At 43.1% G+C, this 18,062-nt stretch overlaps 2 protein-coding genes across 2 annotated transcripts in view; one reads left to right on the forward strand and one right to left on the reverse strand.

Annotated features, from left to right (window-relative positions):
- The window catches only part of SMURF2 (SMAD specific E3 ubiquitin protein ligase 2), a 100,544-nt gene extending 91,803 nt beyond the window's left edge, over positions 1-8,741 (forward strand). The window contains exons 23-24 of the mRNA XM_083355451.1: positions 7,944-8,269; positions 8,500-8,741. The gene's annotated coding sequence lies outside the window, so the exon portion shown is untranslated. The remainder of the gene's footprint in view (positions 1-7,943; positions 8,270-8,499) is intronic.
- CEP95 (centrosomal protein 95) overlaps positions 1-18,062 on the reverse strand; it is a 49,335-nt gene that overhangs the window by 12,009 nt on the left and 19,264 nt on the right. The window contains exons 11-17 of the mRNA XM_083355445.1: positions 16,579-16,697; positions 15,088-15,211; positions 9,300-9,414; positions 8,457-8,638; positions 6,211-6,303; positions 3,666-3,816; positions 1,050-1,210 (exon numbers count right to left, since the gene is read on the reverse strand). Of these exons, the coding sequence (XP_083211571.1) occupies positions 1,050-1,210; positions 3,666-3,816; positions 6,211-6,303; positions 8,457-8,638; positions 9,300-9,414; positions 15,088-15,211; positions 16,579-16,697 (945 nt within the window). The remainder of the gene's footprint in view (positions 1-1,049; positions 1,211-3,665; positions 3,817-6,210; positions 6,304-8,456; positions 8,639-9,299; positions 9,415-15,087; positions 15,212-16,578; positions 16,698-18,062) is intronic.

Here is an 18,062-nt window from a genome sequence, read left to right on the forward strand (position 1 = left end):
ATTTTTCATTCACTTATCAAGCCTCTGCATATTAACCAATTTAGCAGCTCTCAAGAAAGATTTCTCCACCTCAATCTACTCTCTTCCAGAAACACCTGCTGAATAGTTTCAATGCCAGCTTCGACTACAACTTCCAATATCCCCAATCATGATTTACTCACAGGAAGCCAGCCTTACATTTGAAGGCAGATGAATTTTATGTATTTGATTTTTATTTCACCCTTATTATTTAGTATAAGTAATTCAAGGTGGCTAACATACTCATATCCTTCCTCCACCTATTTTCCCCACAACAACAACCCGGTCTATTTCTCCCCACTTTCCCCTTTCAGTTACTCCCTGTGCTTTCATCAGGACTTGTAATCCATTTCCTTCATTACTGCTCCCCCATTTCCTTCCTTTTTCAATGTCATAAAGTCATTGAGTGACATCAGCCTATAGGGAATAAAGCTCCGGTTGAATGAAAAGTCTCAGACCCTCCTAGAGCAACTGAAAAATATACTGGCCAATTCATTGCCTTTAATAATATGGCCCCCCCAAAAAATAAAAAAATAGGAGTACCATCAATACAAGGAGTCCTCAACTTATGACCAGAATTGAGCCCAAAATTTATGTTGCTAAACAAGACAGTTGTTAAGTGAGCTTTGCTCCATTTTAGGACCTTTCTTGCCACTGTTGTTAAGTGAATCACTGCAGTTGTTAAGTTAGTAACACGGTTGCTAAGTGAATCTGGCTTCCCCATTGACCTTGCCTGTCAGAAGGTCGCAAAAGGGGATCACGTGATCCCGGGACACTGCAAATATGAGTCAGTTGCCAAGAGTCTGAATTGTGATCACATGACCAAGGGGATGCTGCAATGGTCATTAAGTATAAAAAAGAACGGACACAAGTCAGTTTTTTTCAATACCATTGTAACTTTTCAACAGTCACTAAACAAACTGTCACAAGCCGAGGACTACCTGTTTGTATCTTTTAGCCACTGCTGGCACATTTTTTTTGTGCCTCAGTTTTGAAAGGCTGTGACTCTCTCAAGCCTGCAGATAACTCACTTCGTTTTGCAGTTTCCACTGGTTCCCTTCTCTGGGAGGTTGGAATCGCTCTATTTGGGAGAGCTGCTGCCGCCACATCTTGTTCATTGTTGGATGAGAAATGTTCATGTGAGGAAATTCTTCGAGGAGCAAAGGCAAGAGATCGTTCTCTTTGACTTTCACTGAAAGAAAGAGACAGGCCTAAAGCAAAGAACAGCTGGAAAGTGGGCCTCATGCTTTGAGCTGCCATTAAAAACAGCTCACTTCCCCATCCTGGAGCTGCCATGATTGGAGAAGGCTGGACCAAGCTTACTGTTATACAAATTAATGGTCATGGTACTGCATGTCACATCACTTGATTTAACATTTTTGCTTATAAATTGTAGATGTGTGTAAACACATCTAAACAGGTCTGCTTACTTTAGGCTAGGAGCTATAACTAGATTAAAAAAGGTTAGAAAAATATTATTTGTATTCCCCTAGGTGGTGAACATATCCAACACACTTTCCTCTCTTATTTTCTCCACAACAACAACCCTGTGAGGCGAGATGGACTGAGAGGGAGGGACTGGCCCAAATAGCTTACATGGCTAAGGTAGAACACAGTCTCCCATTTTCCAGCCTTGGCCACTAGACCAAGGGTGTCCAACCTTGGCAATTTTAAGACTTGTGGATGTGAATGTCTGGAAAATTCTGGGAGTTGAAGTCCACAGGTCTTAAAGTTGCCAAGGTTGGACACCTTTGTACTAGACTAGACCAAACTGGCTCGTATATTTATTGCATAGACATGTTTTGAGAGCAGAGAAATGATCATGTGCCATCAAGTCATGTTGAATCCTAGCGACCACATAGATTTTCTTCATGATGCTCTGCTTCTAACTCGATCTTCCAAATCTTTCAACAAGGAAACCATCAGCACTATAACTACGTCCATCTAAGAGAAATGAGCATTTCCTAAATTATTTTTAAAAAGGGATTTTTATATCCTGCTCTAGCTCTTTATTGGAATATTGGCCAGCTCTATAATTACAATTGTACCCTATCTAAGGGAATATAGCAGCTGAGAATTATCCTTGCTTCACCAGTCTCATCTGTAATGAGAAATGTCTACCACTGGTGAATTTATGCCCATATTTTGCCAAACAATAATAATGATATATACTTGGATTCAAAAGACCTTCTAATCCTGAACCAAGTTTTAGGAGCCTTTGCGGGCTAAGGTGATATAATTGAGCCCAATAAAACCGACAAAAGACCCTGAAGGCCAGCCGGAATGCACGACAATTCACCAACTGGTTTGCACATCACACTAAACAATAGTTGTGAAAAGCAGTTTGCCTGGTATAAACCATGGTTTACACATGATTCAGTTTGCAAACCCAACAGCCAAACAAGTCACATCGGTGTTGAAATTCAGTGCATCAATTCTGTTTTGATTCTGTGAACTCGTTTTTGAAAATACGTAATTTGTTATCTAATGGTTTTTACTACATGTATGTAAATTCTTACAGGTGTAGGTTCTTCTTCTTTGAAACCACAACTCCAAATGAGATACTTGAGTGTGTTTAAACTAAACACAGACTAAAATTTTTGTTATGTTTATATGGAAGGTAATATAAAAGCCCTAACACCAATGGCAGAATATGAAAACAAAAAAAGAGAGAGGAAGAAATCAATGTGACTTTTCTGCTAAGCGTTGGATAGGGCAGCTGCTTTATCTTAGACTCTCTCATCCATAGATTTGCTCCATCAGTTAAACATCATAAACACACAGAAATATTTAATTAGCATGGCCGTTGCTAATATTCCTTGTTCTTAGCCTACCTCAAAACAAGCATAGCAGTTCGGTATAACAGCTGTCATAACATATTACTAAACAATATTGCATGCAGATGAACAAATCTGAATTTACTCTGAGTGGAGTTTTTGCACTTCACATGCTGGGTGAGAAAAAAAAGCATTCGGGAAAGAATCATTAGGGCGCCCTTCTGGTCTTTTGTAGAATCAATACATTTTGAAATCAAAGGAGGTAGAATAGTTTATTTTAAGACTGGGACGCTTTCTTCTTGAATTACCCACACATAATTTTATATAGCTTAACAGTATTCATGGTTATTTTTTTTCATCTGGGTCGAGAGGAGGGGTGGGGTGTGGGGGTGGAAAGGAAAAGAAAGAAGAAAAAGGAAGGCAAGGAAAGGTAGTTGGAATGCTGTGCTTGGGGAAACACTGATTTGAAGCGATAACGCAGGGGTCCTCCAACCTGGCCACTTTAAGACTTGTGGACTTCAACTCCCAGAATTCCCCAGCCATCCATCCACAAGTCTTAACGTGGCCATGTTTGAGGACCCCTGCGATATACCAATCAGGTGACAGACTAAACTAGAGAGGACTAACAAGGAATTGCACCCACGGAAGCCCAGCCTTCCTCATGACCTTGAGGAAACAGCTGGATAAAAGGACAAAAGGCTCCCTAAATTCTCTGCTCCCCTTGCCCAGGTCGAAGACATATGGAGGCAATCAGACGTGTTTTTCACAGCTAGACGCGGCTAAAATGCCAGTGATCTTGGCCCATGAACTGAAAGAACGTGCTTTCAGAGGCTGCCAGGCTCTCGACCCAGAAGGGGGTTCAGTTCTTACTTGGAGCTGCTTTTTTTGGCTTCGCAAACCCTCCTCTTGAAATCCTCGGGTTGAGCTTGGAATGCCGAGGTATATTTTTTTGAGAATAAATCTTTGCTGCGTGTGAGATTCTTGGCGTTTCTTTAAGCACATTCTCTTTGTATTTTTCCTCCTTGAGGCAAACACACACACACACAGAACAAATAGTTAGCGGAATGCTCATCGTTCCAGTACGGGCGTATCCTAATGACCGCTCAAGATTGATACAAAAAGAGGCAAACCCAAAGCGCAAGAAGAGGCTGGTGACTTTCTGTACATCAGACATTTAAGCTATCCAATGGCTGATCAATGTGGCTATGTGTCTTTAAGATGAGAGCCCAACAATATAATCCTAAAAGGCAGAAAGGCCTATCTTCACACTAGCCAAAAGCACATCTTGGCCTTGTTCAGGTACAGAACAACTTAGTCCCCCATCTCCAAATATCTGGTTTGGAACCAAAGATGTCAACATCCTCCAGTTCACACAGGACAAAGACTCCTGTATTGGTTTCCTCCCAGAGTTTTCCAGAATGGCTTCCCCTGGACACACACTGAAGGGGAGAGAGATCGCCATCTTGCTTCCTCAATCTTTGGAAGCGATACTTCGATCGAAATAGACAACTTTAAAAAAATTCTATATTACCGCAATTTCCCCAAAATAAGTCCCACCCCGAAAATAAGCTCTAGACTGATTTTTTCCCCCCGGGTGGGCCTAATATAAGCCCTACCCCCAAAATAAGCCCAGGGTAGGTAGGCGTGGCCAGCACAAGCGGCAACGAGCGTGCAGGGGCTGATGGTCCGGCAGCAGCCACAGCACACCGGCCCCTTGGCGCAGTGTAGGTAAGTCCAAGCGTGGAGGCAGAGGCAGAGGGGGAGGCAGGAGATCCAGACGCGCCACACACTTTTCACCCAAAGGGAGGCTGGAAGCTTCATCTGCTTGCAAATGGGGTGCTTGGGAGTGGAGCGAATAGCCCTGTTCCCAAGCACCCTATTTGCAAGCAGACAAAGCTTCCAGTCTCCCTCTGGGCGAAGAGTGTTTGGGCACCTATGGGGTGCTTGGGGCAGCTCCACCCACACCCTCGCCTCGTGGTGGTGGCATGGCGTGGGGGGCCCACGCGGGCTCCTGCCACAAGTGGCCGCAGAAGTGGACCAGCAATAACGCAGGCTCCTGCGGGACACGGTTGTGGGTGCCACCACCGCCGCGAGGCAGATGTTGGGGAAAAAAAATAAGACGTCCCCCCAAAATAAGACTTACTGTCTCTTTTGGAGGAAAAAAAACCCCATAAGACCAGGTCTTCTTTTCAGGGAAACACAGTATCATCATATCTGTGGTATTTCTAGCTATTAAATGAACAATGAATTATTTCCATCTTAAATCAGATAACTGGTGACAGTCCAAGTGGCATTTTACTATAGGAAATAATGCTAAGTCTCCGGCCACCTTCTAAAAGTGACTGTTTTTCTGACTCTGATTCCAGAGACAACCTATTACTAACAGCATCTGCTCAGAGTCATCACAGATAGGGAGAATGTCTTTTACATAATCTTTAAGGGCCTAAAATTCTTCATCTATAAAGGTTAACTTTTTTATAGGTGAAAAATGTTAGGCCCTTACGGATTATTTTTATAGCTAAAAAACTAAAATCTGTATAAAAGGAAACACTGTATGCTGAAAAATCTAATCTGGAATTTTATCCTTTTCCTTTTAAAAAAACCATTACGAATAAGCAGTTACTCATACTGGGGTCTATCGATCTTGATTCCAGCAAACAAAATTTATGACCAAGTCACATCCATGATCCAGATATGACTGGATCTTTCCAGAATTTAACACAGGGTGAAAATATAATCAATGTGAAGTGCACACTTTGAAAAACAGGACCTCCTTCCCAAGAGTCTCAGGAAAACTGATCTGTTTGATTTGTCTGAGATAGACAAAATGGTGGCCACTTCAGGTAGTCTTCAACTTACGACCACAATTGGGAACAGAATTACTCTTACTAAACAAGGTAGTTGTTAAGTGAGGTGCATCCGATTTTATGACCTTTTTTGCCACGGTTGTTAAGTGAATCACCACTGTTGCTAAGTGAGTCAGGGTGTCGTTAAGCAAATCCAACTTCCCTCATTGACCTTTGGTTGTCAGAAGCTAGATAGGAAGGTCACAAATGGAGGCCACATGGTCCTGGGAAGCTGCAACCCTCATCAATAAATGCCAGTTGCCAAGCGCCCAAGTTCTGAACATAGGGCCGCTGCGGTGGTTGTAAGTCTGAGGACTGATTGTAAGATACTTTTTTTCAATGCCCTTGTAACATCAAACGGTCACTAAGTGAATGGTTGTAAACTGAGGATAGCCTGTATTTAAAGTTCTGCTCAGGTAAATTTGGTGGGGAGAAAACCCTCACCAAAATTTAAATATATGACAGTTGACTTAATGCAAAAGTTGCCCATCAGATATTAATGTTCTAAAGAATATTTAGTGTTAAAAAGAAGTGCACAGAACTATCAGCATAGTTCTTCTGCATCTTACCATTTCTTGAGCCTTTGCTTTTATCCTTGCAAGTTCCAGTCTTTCGCTAGCTTCATATGCTCTTAGGTCTTCATCATAAGCTTTACTCAGATGCTAGAAGACACAATAAAATCCGAATGTTGTCTGTAACTAGCTATTCTTTTATGAAACATGCCTTTTGATAATTCTATTCTCATAGCAGTTCACAAACTAAAGCTTTAAGAAATCAGGAGCTCCATTTAACATGGTTTCTAGGCCAGGGATCCCCAAACCCCGGTCCATGGACCGGTACTGGGCCGTGGCATGCCAGCAACTGGTCCGCACAAACAAGCAAAGCCCCATCCACGGGATGCAGGCAGTACACAAAACCACGCACCCTCCGGTTCGTGGAAAAACCTCTCTCTGTGGAACCAGTCCCTGGTACCCAAAAGGTTGGGGACCTCTGTTCTAGGCTGTTGAAACTTAACATATTCAGATTCAGTGGTTCAGCTGCAGTTCTAGAACAAAAAACTCAGCTAACATACTGAAAGAGCAATTAATGTCTGAAAGCTTCAGAGGCAAAAAAAATAAGACAAGCTCTATTTTTTTTAAAAAAAAAAAAAACTTAAGGAAATTAAAAAGGATCCAAGAAAGATAAAAGTGAATATTAAGGCACCCCTTCACTATTTCTACCTATGTAAATTTAGAAGGTAGGAGAAAATATAAATTCGAAAGACATGGAAAATGGACATGGATCTACAATAAAGATCTAATTTACAATAATTTATCTATGTTCAGATAAAGTTCCAAACCAAGCCTGGAGTTATAAGAACTGATCTTAAACATTGACAGAAATATCCTAGTTTTGTATTAAATTTTATTTATTAAATGTATATGCCCGCCCATCTCGCAGTTTGTGGAAACTCTGGGCGGCCATGACTCAGAAGGTTTTTTTTTTCTTCTTCAAGTGGATGTGATCAGTAGCTGATCTCAGTGAGACGATTAGCCCTCAATAGGTAGATTCCTGAGCCACAGGTAGGGACTCCTAGAGATTCATTCAATAAAACAAATAAGAGGACTTGCACTTTTGCTTTCTGCAGTCATTCTACCTATACTACAATTTTGTCACTTTTCTTTTCCTCCAGGTCTGTTTTTTTTTTACCCAAGTTTCTCCACTGGCATTTCCAAAAGTGTCTAGTTTATATTAAGAATCTCTAATCACCTTTGTATCTTTTAGTAATTCTTTCAGGCTTTCATCTCTAGAACAAGCCAATTAATCATGCTTTTGGATCCATGCCCGTTCCATGTGCACGTGTTGAGACTTACACTGAAACCACATAGTTGAAACAAAATGCCATTTTTCTACAATTTATGATCAGTTTCATTCATGGCTGTGCTTCCAAATGGCACAATCACTTCTTATGTACTCTTTTGCCTCATTCCAACTAACTATTCATCTCACCTAATAAAATATTTTTTCCTCCTTGGATCACTTCCATTCAGAACACTCAGCAATGTTTCCAAACTTATTTCTGGTTCTTCTACTACCATCACTCACTGGACAGTAACTTTTTTCTCAGCCCGTCCACAACAATTGAGATGACACCAATGCATTCTTTCCAGTACACTTTTCAGCCCAGTCAAATCTGTACTTTGACTTCCCTGTATGATTTTCATAAGATTGGACCATGTACATTCCGATCCTTGACATCTTTCCCCATTCTTCATTTCCCAAATGTGCAATGTATCTATTTTTATTTTATTCATTCTTCCAGGCTCTTGGTTGTAGTCTTCGGTTTGCCATAGTCATCGGTAGATGGCAAATAAATATTGACCTCAGCTACCAGCCCCCATGACTTTGGTCAATCAGATATGATAAACTAGCTTTACCAGGCTGCTAGCTTTAACCATATCCATGCCCTATGCAACATTCCCTCCCATCAGCAAGGACAATACTGGTCAGCTTCAGAGCATTTTGGCCACTATGTTACAAGCAGGCAGTTTTACCCCAAGCAAGTGCATGCTATTCTACACAACCTCATATATCTACAAGATCATCTATCAAGCCAACATACAATGCTACCAGCCCACCCATCAGGAGGTACGTGTAGCATACTGTCACACTTAGAATGTTTTTTTTTTCTTTTGGAGACGATATAAAACCTCTGAAGTGGAAAAGCAAAAATTCTTTTCATCCAAGTTCTCTTGACCGCTAAGAGCATCTATTAATACATTCACTCATTAAGGCATTATTTAACTGGCCCCATTTCCATTACTGCTGCCATTACCTTTGGTCTTAACTTCCTTTGATCCTGTTCATTTTGCCAACAGATTCGCACCCTTCGTACTGGCTCTTCTGTATCCTTCTGGGGTGGACTATCAGATACATGTGATGGTTGATAATTAGATGGAGGTGGGGAAGCAGAAAATGACCGTCCCCTACTGGGTGCTTTCCTTGGACGGCGAACATCTATGAAATAAACAAAATTTGGACAGGTCTACCACAATTAGTTTTTTTTAAAAAAAAACAAGGGATCATGAAGGGCCTTTCAATAAATTTCAGAAGCTCTGTTTCTCAAACTTGTCCTGTCATGTCTTTGGGATCTAATAAGGGTTGCTCTGCATTACATTCAATCAGATACAGCTTTGAAAAAAAGTATCTTTGTGAGAGAATTATGACCTGGATGACTGAGAATCTCTATAGACAATCAGAGATACATTTTTTTAGCAACTAGATTCAGGCTCTTTGTTAAGTTATTGTTTTTAAACTTTTGAGTTAGTTAGCACATTTCCCAACAGTGCACAAACCCCTCAGTTCAGCTATTATACAAAGAAATCTCATTGAGTGAGGTCATTCAATATCACATGTTCTGGTGCCATTATACAAAGAAATCTCTTCAATCTAGCACTTTCTAGAAGGTGTTACTATGACAATTCTCAGAAGTCTTAGCTAGCATGGTCAACAGGAATTATGGAAGTTGTAGCTCTGATAGATAGAGGGAATCAGGTCAAGGAAAGATGCTAGATGATAGGCAGGTATGTAGTTATTTTCCATTCCTGATGGAAATTATATGTCCCAACATGGAACAATACAATTTGCTCATTAATAAATTTCATGTTCCAAATGTTACCTGATTGTTGTTTGATTTGGCGATAATCCATGATGCTATCACTGTGTTGAGAAAGACTATCCTCATCAGCTGACAACTCGTCCCGGCTTTGTTCACCCAAAGCGTGCTTTAACATCTGTGATATTTTTTTTTAAAAAAAATGCTTTAACTGTTCAGAGTTCCTTCCAAAGTAATCTTCCATGATTTTACATACAAAACATTTGCTTTTAATCAAGAAAAATAAATTAAGTACACAAAATCTAACATTTAATTTAATTTAATTTAATTTATTGAGATTTTTATACCGCCCTTCTCCCAAAGGGACTCAGGGCGGTTCACAGGGCATAAATATAAACACCAATACAAACATTAAAAAATAATTAAATTAATGCCCAAGTTAAAACCAGAATACTAAAACAAACCAATAAAAAACCCAAGTACCCCCATCAGGCCAGACCCGCTAGTTCAAATAAATGGGTCTTCAACCCGCGACGGAAGGATCGGAGGTCTGATGCCATCCGGAGCTCGACCGGCAGTTGATTCCATAACGCCGGAGCACCCACAGAGAAGGCCCTCCCCCTGGGGGCCACCAGTCGACATTCCTTGACAGGAGGCACCCTGAGGAGGCCCTCTCTGTGGGCGCGCACAGGGCGGAGGGGAGTCGACGCCGGCAGCAGGTAGTCCTCGAGGTATCGCGGACCCATGCCATGTAGGGACTTAAAGATCATAACCAAAACCTTGAACCTTACCCGGAAGACAACTGGCAACCAATGCAGCTCACGGAGCAAAGGTGTAACATGGGAGTACCGGGAAACTCCCAAGACAACTCTCGCGGCCGCATTCTGTACCAGTTGGAGCCTCCGAGTAGTCTTCAAGGGAAGTCCCATGTAGAGAGCGTTACAGTAGTCTAGGCGAGAGGTCACGAGCGCATGAGTGACCGTACACAAGGCCTCCCGATCCAGATAGGGCCGCAACTGGCGCACCAGGCGAACCTGGGCAAAAGCCCCCCTAGTCACGGCCACTATGTGATCCTCCAAAGTGAGTCGTGAATCTAGGAGGACTCCCAAGTTGCGAGCCCTATCCACAGGGGGTAAAAGCTCACCCCCCATAGAAAGAGGTGGAACATCCCAGGTGTCTCGGGAAGCCGGAATGTACAGCCACTCAGTCTTGTCAGGGTTGAGTTGAAGTCTGTTCCTCCCCATCCAGACCCGAACCGCCTCCAGGCAACGGGACATCACAGCGAGGGCATCACTGGGGTGGTTTGGGGTCGAAATAAAAAGTTGGGTATCATCAGCATATTGATGATACCCAACTCCAAAACCACGAATGATCTCACCCAGCGGCTTCATATAGATGTTGAACAGGAGAGGCGAGAGGACCGACCCCTGAGGAACTCCACAAGCGAGAGTCCTAGGGGTCGACCTCTGCCCCCCTGCCAACACCGACTGCGAGCGTCCCAGGAGATAGGAGGAGAACCACTGAAAAACCGTGCCTCCCACTCCCAATCCCCTGAGACGCTGCAGCAGGATACCATGGTCGATGGTATCAAAAGCCGCCGAGAGGTCTAATAGGACTAGGACAGAGGAATACCCCCTATCCCGAGCCCTCCAGAGATCATTCACCAGAGCGACCAATGCCGTCTCCGTGCTGTGCCCGGGCCTGAAACCCGATTGGTAAGGGTCCAGATAATCCGCTTCATCCAGGACCAGAGGGAGCTGATGCGCCACCACACTCTCAACAACCTTCGCAAGAAAGCGAAGGTTGGAGACTGGACGGAAGTTGTTCAATACAGCTGGGTCCAAGGCAGGCTTCTTGAGGAGAGGTCTCACCACCGCCTCCTTCAAGACGGTGGGGAAATAACCCTCACTCAAAGAAGCAGATATAACCGCCTGGAGCCAGCCTCGTGTCCTCTCCCTAGCTGCGTAAACCAGCCAAGAAGGGCACGGGTCCAATAAGCATGTGGTGGAACTCAGCTTCCCCATAATCCTGTCCACTTCATCAGGGGTCACAGAATCGAACTCCTCCCAGATAACATTGACAAGACCGCCCGTGTCCTGATCGTCAGACTCTGCCCAGCTGGAGTCCAAACCGGTCCGAATCCGAGCGATTTTATCCAACAGATGTTGACCAAACTCCTCGGCACGACCCTGCAAGGGATCCTCCCTCACCTCCTGATTAAGAAGGGAGCGAGTCACCCTAAACAAGGCGGCCGGGCGATTGTCTGCGGACGCGATGAGGGTAGAGAAGTAATTACACCTCGCCTCCCTCATCGCAGCGAGATAAGACCTAATATAGGTTCTTAACCGCAATCGGTCGGGTTCAGATCGGCTGGACCTCCAGCAGCTCTCTAGGCCCCGTTTCCGCCGCTTCATCTCCCGGAGCTCCGCGGAGAACCATGGAGCTCGCTGGGATCTGCGCCGGGTCAGGGGCCGCAAGGGTACAACCCGGTCGAGTGCCTCAGTGGCTGCCCTTTCCCAGGCTTCCACTAAGGCATCCGCCGAGCTGTGAGCAATGGAGGCAGGTGGAGACCCCAGCGCCGCTTGGAATCTCTCAGGATCCATTAGGCGTCTGGGGCGGTACCATCTAGTTGGCTCCGTACCTCCACGGCGAGGGGTGGCAAAATGGAAGACCAGCCGCAGGAGGTGATGATCGGTCCATGACAGGGGCATAGTAAGTGGAAAGCCCCCACCAAGATCATCCAACCACCGTCCAGATAAGAAAATCAGGTCAAGGGTGTGGCCTCCCTCATGAGTTGGCTCAGAAATTACCTGCGTCAGGTCCATGGCCGTCATGGAAGCCATGAACTCCCGAGCAAGCTCAGATGAACCTCCCAGGGATGGTAGGTTGACGTCTCCCAAAACTATAAGTTTGGGGAACTCAACCACCAACCCTGAGAGGACATCGAGCAGCTCGGGCAGGGCTGCCGCTACGCGACTAGGCGAAATGTACACGAGCAGCAAGCCCAACTGCGCCCCAGAGCCAAATCTCATAAAGAGAGACTCACACCCGACTATCTGAGGAACGGTGGTCTCCCGCGGACATAAGGTCTCCCTAACGATCACCGCCACTCCCCCACCCCTACCCTGAGCTCGAGGCTGGTGTAGCACCCGGAAGCCTGGTGGGCAAAGATCAACCAAAGGGACCCCACCCTCTGGCCCCAACCAAGTCTCCGTGATGCAAGCCAGGTCCGCATGCTCACCCTCAACTAAATCCCTAATAAGGGGAGCTTTGTTGACCACGGACCTGGCATTCAGGTACACCAGCCGGAGCTCAGGAGGCTGCACATCCTCGCTCCCGGAACCTCGGGAAAGAAGCAGAGGGTCGGAGCGCCCCACCGCTTGCAAATAGCGGAGACGGCGCTCCCGGTAACGATATGGCCCCCTGTCTATCCGCCTGCTGCCATTCCCCGTCGTGGGAATTGGTAATCCCACGACCCGCTCATGAGCCCCGGAGACAACGACCCCTCGTTCTCCCCCCGCGCGGTCAGACCCAAGTCTGGCCTGAACTATGGTTGATTGGCCGCCCCCCAAAGCCAAACAACCCCTATCACCCACCCCCCTCCCCAACCCCGTAAAAATTTTTGATAAAAACAAAATCAGGGGCCTCTTGTTACATTTATGTTGACGGCCCCTACCCCTACCCAGTGTTACTTCAAACACTCGATCACCACTTTGTGCCACCAATTGTAGGCCTAATCTGCACAAGCTGATAGAATCCTACAGTGCCAAGAGGTACTAAAAAGTACCCTTAATAGTACTATTACTATTGCACTATTAAAGACCCCAGCAGAGGATTCTACCATATATTATTTATGCTTCCTAGAGTGAAAATCCCTTCAAATAAGAAACTATTATGCAATGTTTATTTAGCTCATTCCTTGTTCCAATTTACACAGGGAAGTATTTTTTTTTCTTTCTTTTCTCTTCTTTTGCTGAAGATTGATGTTTGGAAATGTGAACTCAAACTTAAAAGTATGAAGCCGGATATTGCATTTAATTAAGCAGGACTTGAGTATCTCCTTCTATTGCATTTAAGCCAGACCTATACCCAGAACCCTTTCGGTACCGGCTGATAATAAGATTCTTATAAACATATTATAACCTTGAACGTCCTTTCCAAAAATGTCTTTCTGCCCAATACAATTAAGCAAGGAGCAATGGCAAATTCATTTTGCACACAGGTCAGTTTAGCAGATTGATAAAAATGAGCAAAAGAGCCATGTTACATAGGAATAAATATGTAACAGAAGTATTATTTATTCGTTTCAACTGTCTTTGGATATTAGGGAACCAAGATCTTCTGGTAAACTACCAGGCAATGGGAAATAAACACTTTGTGTAGAATAGAATAGAACAGAACAGAACAGAACAGAATAGAATAGAATAGAATAAGAATACAACAGAACAGAAAAGAAGCTGGAAGGGACCTTGGAGGTCATCTAGCCCAACCTCCTGCTCAGGCAGGAAACCCTATATATCATTTCAGACAAATGGCTGTCCAGTCTCTTCTTAAAAACTCCCAGTGTTGGAGCATTCACTACTTCTGGAGGCAGGTTGTTAATCCCAATAATATGCAATTCCCTTTCTTGACTTCAAAATGAGAGGCACTACAAACTTAGACAATTTGCACAATGGAGGAAGAATGTAGGGATTCCTACTACCAGGCAGAATCAATACCCAGATGGCTTCCATAATTTTACAAAGGAGCTTTCATAACTATTTTTCTTTACTAAATGCAACCATCTGGCTAGATGTTGTTCTTGGCTATGGAACTGGCAAATTTTCAGATCAGGTGAAGAAATAACAACACAGATGGTTGAACAGAGAAAAAAATGATACAGCACAGTAAGGAAAAATGTTCATGCCACTGTAGATATGTCCAGTGGTAGGTAGTTGGTGGTAAATGGTAGGAATTCTGGAAACTAGAAAAGTCCAGCTTCAATGTTAATCCCTCAGTAACCTGCTGTACTAAAGAGCTACCATACTGCAATCATTTGCCTGAGGACAGAGGTCACAGTGGGTGGCTTCTTAGGTTACGCCTCAGGTACTTAATCTGAGGAGGAAAGATGGGGATGTGAAGAAATATGGAGACTCAACAATGCAGACTCTGCTCTAGAATCTGGAGCCAAGAAGGGGGGGGGGGAATCCTTGATCCTTCCTAGAAAGAAACCCTGACTTTTCCCTAACCTTTTCCAGTTGGCTCCGTCCCCTCGGCTGACCATGAATCCCACAACAGGCTAAGCTACAAGCCAATTTGCAATTCACAAATCACACTAAGAAAAACAAAACAAACCAAAACATAGGATGATGTATTTTGAGGTGTGATTTCAGTTAACCTGTTCCAGTAGACATTTTTCCCCCCTTCCAAACAATGCAGGAGTCAGTGGGTTAGTCAGCCTTGGGTAAAAGGCAGCCACAAAGGGCAAACCCAGGGGAACCTGGCAGTCAATCGAAGGACAGATCAAGAGTCAGTTTGAGGTGAAATGACAGCTGACCCAGGCAAATGCCAAACTTGTTATTGTGTCCATTCTCATTAGAGATGCCCAGATACCCGGAACAAATCTACCACTGCCACCACAAGTCTGCTATGATTTTACTGCAATAAAATAAATGATGATGTCTCCTAATTATTTTATTGTGAATACTGGTTATTATTCTGGAGAAAAGTTCTATTTTTGTAAAGAGTAACAATCCTGAGCCTTAAGAGTATGACTGCAGGATCCCAAATTGGCTTGATCTCTACCTGCTTAGCTTCAGTCCTGTTGCTCGTTTGGTTAGCACAATCCCAAAAATAGTTGGCATTAACTTACTGTGTCCAGTTCATTCAGCCTGCGGGAGAGTTTCTCTGACATTTCAGAGAGTTTTTTCTTTGCTCGTCTATGGGGAAGAGAGTCTTCTACAAAAGAGTCTGCCAGAGCAGGATGTTCATTCTGGCTGGGAAATCAGAGTAAAACATGATTAAATCACACACACACACACACACACACACACACACAGGGGAGGGAGAGTAGGTGGGAGTGCCAAGTAGACCACAGCGGTTTACAAGTCAGCTGAAAGTCAAGCACAGGTATTAATATTAAGGGCAGTAGACCCTGAGCTGCATTTTGGCAGTATCAAAAACATTCGCCGATAGGTCCCAGTAGATACACAGCTGTAACTCTATGCTAGTTCCATAAATGGTAGGCCTGGTGACTGAAGAAATAATTATTCAACGCACATCTGTGAGCTTTAAGATAAACACTGAAAGTGTACAAATGGGATCATCTTAAGCAAGTAAGTCAGTGTATGGGGCGCTATTCCTGTTTTTCAAGAGGAAAACAGGAAGATGGGTAGGTAGAAAAGGAGAAAAAGAAAGAGAGGAGAAGAGGAATTGAAAGAAAAAAATAAATAAAAATGAACATTAAAAAACCCCAATGAGAACATTATCGTAATTCAGTTTTGTCTTTTGGAGGCTTAAGCTTCGTTTCTTCTTTTAACTGTTCTTCAGGCAAGCTGCCCAGATGGGCAGGCTCCAAACTAAATGAATGAGTAAATAAAACCTCTCTTAATAATACTTCATTGTTCTTTACATTAATGCATTGATTAAAAAAATCTTAATGGGATCATGTGCTCAAGAATATTTTAGAGCCAGCGTAGCATTCAGCCCCATTCAATAATTGTATTTGACCGAAACCCACTTCTGAAAAATTACTTTTCGCAAAAGGATTTACTCTCTTTTTATGTATCAAATATAGAAACTTCCCATTTCAGTCACAAAGTGACTCTACACGATGTACAATTAAAAATGTAGAAACATAAAAACCACATAAAAATGTATTTCAGTCAAAGAAGGCAGTTAAAACAATAAATAAAAAGGTGGGGGGACAACAAGGTGCTAACCAACCTCGAGGTTGTGTGCATGAGACTCAGGCAGAACCAGGTCTTCACATTCTTTCAAAAGGCCATGAGAATGGGGGCCAATCTCACCTCTGGGAGGAGGATATTCCAAAGGACAGGACAATGGCAGAGAAGGCTCTCTTCCTGGATCCTATCAGTGGGACTTCTTTAACTCAGGGCTCCCAAACCCCCAGTCTGTGGACCGGCACTGGGCCATGGCATGCCAGAAACCGGGCCATGCAAAAGGAACCACAGTTAAAGGAACATTGCCCTAACTGACATCATCAACCCCCATCATCTTTAGCCAATAGACTGAACGACCTGTAGAGCAGTACAAGGTTAAAAGCCCCAGGTTAGTGTCAATATATATGAACTTGGAGGAAGAGGAAACCCCAAATTCCATTTTGTGTGAAGGAAGCACATACCTTTTCCCAATAAACAGATTCCTTTGTTTGGGCCTTGTGGTTTGTATAGGGGTGAACTGAGCAAATCCATTCTCCTTGCAACTCCAAATCGATGCGTGCTGCAAACTCCCGCCTATTTCCTTTAGGGGAGGGGAAGAAACTTTCATTCAAACAGCCCAGGATAAATTCAAGATTATAACTAGTGTTATAAAGATCAGACTGCATGAAGAAAAATTGCCAAATAGAATTACTATGATAATACAGAAAATTAGGTATCAGCAACCTCTTAAACAACAATATTTACAGCAGGATTACCAAGCCAGAAAGGCATTTAGAGTTCAAAACCATCCACAACAATCATTTATACACTAAATGCTCCTTAAAGAAAAAAAATGGGAAATGCAGTCTTCCAAAAATTTAGCAATCCAAGATCAAAGTAAAACCACACATCAGTTTTTTAGAATCACATTTTCATAATGGGAATTGTTTTTATGTATGCTTCCTTAAAAAGAGTTTTCAGTAAAAAAAAAAAGATACTACAAGACCTCTGAACTAATAGTAAATATTTAAGCTAGGATGATTATAACATTCCAGTTCGTCGTATCAGAGAACCATCATAATAAAGATATACCAAACCAATAAAAATATGATCAGATTGACCATCAGCTGCAATAATGTCAGCATTAATTTGTATTTGAAATATTACTGTAAGCTAGGGTTTGGCATATTTGCATTAAACCACAGTTAACGTTAGAAAAATGATCAATTTCTCATTTTTGCAAACAAAATCCTTGATAAATGCAAAAGAAACATAAAATCCTCAGATTAGTTTTCCGCCCATTGTTAGATCTACTTCTAGCTCCTCCTCACCGCTAGACTTCTCTGTAGACCGTCACCAACTCCACTCTGCATCCCAATACATCTCTGATCTATACTTCCCCCTCAGTGCTTAGCCTTTTAAAGGTCTATTAAATGACTTGACTATTCAAGCTTTCTTTCCCATGAGCCTGATATATTCTCCTAGAACACTTGCACAATGCTGTAACTTGTATTTCCACATGCCTCCTTGCAGATGAACCTTTTCTGAGGAATTCTGTGCTGTGTCTTCATCTCATGGTTTGGACGTATCTTTGAATTCTTCTGTCTCATCCTGCATTCTTTCTCAAGATTCCCATTAGAATTTTAGATTTGTAACCTTGGTCAGGAATCAGATGATTCTGCTGATTGGCCAAAAGGAACATATGTCGAGATGGCAGGTCTCAGAAGGCCTTTGAGGCCATAGAAAGTTTTACCGGAAACTACTAGCCTGTGAGTTAGGCACGTGACCAAAACTACAGGAGCTGTGCTTGGTTATTTTTATTATTTCTATACTTTCTATATCCTATCTGTTGTGTGCCGGCTGCATATTATGTAATGAAGTGAAAGCAAAGAAATGTATAAATATCTGCCTGGCACTATGCTCTTAGATTCCTTCCTTCTTGGAGGGACCCGTCTTTATTCAGCTG

The sequence above is a fragment of the Vipera ursinii genome (assembly GCF_947247035.1).
Source record: "Vipera ursinii genome assembly, chromosome: 2".
In the NCBI taxonomy this organism is placed as follows: Eukaryota; Metazoa; Chordata; class Lepidosauria; order Squamata; family Viperidae; genus Vipera; species Vipera ursinii.